Source organism: Plasmodium cynomolgi (genome assembly GCF_000321355.1).
Source record: "Plasmodium cynomolgi strain B DNA, scaffold: 0006, whole genome shotgun sequence".
NCBI classification, from domain to species: domain Eukaryota; phylum Apicomplexa; class Aconoidasida; order Haemosporida; family Plasmodiidae; genus Plasmodium; species Plasmodium cynomolgi.
In genome coordinates this window covers 2207-5351 of record NW_004193322.1, presented here as the reverse complement: position 1 = coordinate 5351, position 3145 = coordinate 2207, and the positions used below count along the sequence as shown (strand labels likewise).

The window sequence follows — 3145 nt, the reverse complement described above, 5'->3', positions numbered from 1 at the left end:
GCTGATATTAATTTAATTTATGTTCCTATTCAATTATATTACTCTGTAATTTAAGTATCATTTACACGTTTTAGCATGCACAAAATGTGTATATCATAAAATTGGCACCTTGGCACAATTAATAAAATGATATATACACGTTTTGTTAATAAAAAAAACGAATAACCATGTCAATAAATTAGTATAATGTCCACGAAAAAAAAATACACTCTTTTCTACAACAAACGTAATGCTTTAAGCATTACATGTTGCTACGTAAAAACAAATGGAGATGCATAATATATAGATACCATCCATAGGGCAATATACACATATTATAAGCTTAAAAGATGTTTTGTCTTATATGTAGCTTCGTTAAACACACCCTTTCACGTGGAGTTCATCAACTACATCCAACGCAGGATAATTATCCATTATGTTTCCCCCTAATTTGTTTACTACACTATAATTAGATATACTTTACGCCATTAAATTAAAGCTGTTCACCCATATCTTTTCTGTTAAAAGACGCCCTTTATGCCCCACAAGAACTTACTCATTTTTATGATACTTGTTACATTTTTTGGGCAATATAAATTTATTGGTATTTAAAAAATACGTAACTTCGTTACTAGCCATATTATTTACAAAATTGAATCACTTTTAATACTTTTGTCGTCTGTATAACATAATTCCCCCTTACCATGCGTACTGCACGTAATACCTTCTTATTGCTTTGAAATGGTGTAAAATTTTGCACCATTTCGCTGCACTTCACCATTTTTGTTCTTCTCTCCTTCCTCAATCAAAATTATTCACGTAGCTCGTCTGGCATTCCTGCTCAAGTGGCTGTTCCAAACTCTTTCACATTACATGCCTAATTAGTAGTAAGAATCACGCCTAGGCTGATAGGACAAATGAACGTCGCTCATTTCCGAATCTTCTACTGAATGTTCAGATCCATATCTTGAAAAATCTTCTTCATATGCGTCGTAGTAATTATTCTCGCGTTCTCTTTTCGTCTTATCCCTTTTATTTGATTTCGACCCTATCGCAGTTGACTAAAGTACAAATAAAAAGAAGTACATAATATGTTTACTTCATAATTACGCACTTAAAGAAATAAAAATTGTAAATATTACCACAAAATATTCACATTTTAAGATCAAATTTGTAATTACTCTGAAGAAATAGATGAGGAAGATAAGCACTCCAATTGCGGAAGCACCAGTAACTAAATGACGAAAATAATCTGATTTCAATACTTCACTAATTTTTTGAAAAATATTAGAGGAATCCAATACTTCCCCAATTACTACGGTATTCAAAATTCCATGATCTGCAAATAAACCACCGTTATTCCCATTAGACAATTGACCTACAGTGCTTAACATTACCCCAGATTGAGACATTGCTTCTCTCCCAGCTTGGTGCTGTGGACCTCTTAAGCCTACATGGTTTGACGGCCCTCTTCCTGCTCCTAATCCTGATCCTGGTAAGCTTACAGCTTTTTCTGAACTTGCTTCCCTTCCTGTGCCCAGAGAATTTGCTAAATCTTTTGAATCACCATCGCCTGATGAATCTGTTTTTGCTGCTTTCCCTCTATCCTTGGCTGAATGTGCATCATTTCTAGAATCTTGAGCTTCTACACCTCTTCCATTTCCAGATGATGTAGTAGTGGATGAACCACCCCAACCGAAAAGTGATAAAATCAGTGAATTCGCGCCAAGACCACCACCACTTCCAGGCTCTTTAGCTGCACATTGTTTGGCCGTAGATAATAAACTCTCTGGATTTAAATTCTTATCACAATTAAAATATTTAGGAACAGGTGGAGACAAAAACCAACGATTCATGCAGTACCCTTTCTCAATAATTTTATAAAATGAACTAATAAGATCGAGATATGTAGAATATTTTTTGCACTTATCCTTATTTGGCGAAACAGTGACATCTTTCTTAATATCATTATATTTGTTAAAATAAATAAACGAAATTTTCTGTTTTATCAATTCATCTAAACTAGTATTGCTATCAAAAAGTAAATAGGAACATTTATTTCCTTCGATTTTACTATAAATATTATTCTTTGCACTAATAAGATCATTAAAAAAAGGGATTTTCCCAAGTTTTATAGACTTTTCCTTTTTATATATTTTGCCTATTTCACCATATAACCAATAAGGTAAATAGTTACAATGTTTATCACGTTCTTCCTTTTTTGGATTTACAGCTATTTTTTCCAAAAAAAAGGCGAGCTTATGACAAACACCCTTTGCTTCATCATTTTTCTTGTCTGCGACATCGAATACTTTATTACAGTACTCCTCATATTTAGATTTATTTTTCCCTGAAAATAAATTATCATATAACGTGTTATGCTTTAAAGCCTCTGCAGCATTTTCCTGAAAGAAATCATAAAAAATTTATTTCGTTATTACTAAAAATTATGGTTCTGTCAATGGGACTTCCTCTTTTTTTTACAAGAGAAACAAATTAAATGTGCAGTAAGGTAAAAACTAAACATATATATATGTATAATATACCAATTCAGTAGCACTTATGGGCTTCTGCGCCATGCTTCTTCAACATATTTTTTCTCTTGAAATTGTAAATATTTTCAAACTATCAGTATTAATTTATGAAGGGTCAAATTGTATAAAGTGTTACATATGTATTTGCGTAATCTTCTATTGTTTACGCTTATGACCTTAAAAAAGAACATAGTTGTAAAGGCCTATAAAAACATTCGATTAAATTGTTGTTGTACTATTTACATAACAGAGTGTTCCATTTTTTAATTATTTCTAAAACAGAATAAAAAAATGACAATTTAAATGGCAAAGTGTATATAGTAATAAATGCAAAGCCAGTCCTTTTTTAAAATGCATAACTGTTATATAATTATTTTAACGATGAATCAATGAAGCTATTTTTCACAATTTATTGAAATATTAATTTAACAATTTATAGAACTTTATAAATATTCTTTACATGTAATTACAATGATTGTTGATATAAAAAATTCATTTTTGGATAACAACGTTATGAATGGAAAAACATTTTTGCACTTCAATTTGTGGCGTTTCTCTGTCATTGCTAGTTACATATAAAAGAAGGCATGCCAACCTATTGCCCACCTTTATCTGTAAATTATATTAATAAT

General features: G+C 31.0%; 1 protein-coding gene across 1 annotated transcript; it reads right to left on the bottom strand.

The window, feature by feature from the left end:
* Nucleotides 1–860: 860 nt before the first annotated feature.
* Nucleotides 861–2881, bottom strand: PCYB_001210 (CYIR protein; the record flags this gene model as incomplete). Its single annotated transcript, XM_004228271.1, has 3 exons — nt 2526–2881; nt 1122–2384; nt 861–1040 (listed from the first exon to the last, which is right to left on the bottom strand). The coding sequence occupies exons 1-3, from the start codon at nt 2556–2558 to the stop codon at nt 861–863; spliced, it is 1476 nt and encodes a 491-aa protein (XP_004228319.1). The 5' UTR covers nt 2559–2881.
* Nucleotides 2882–3145: the final 264 nt, after the last annotated feature.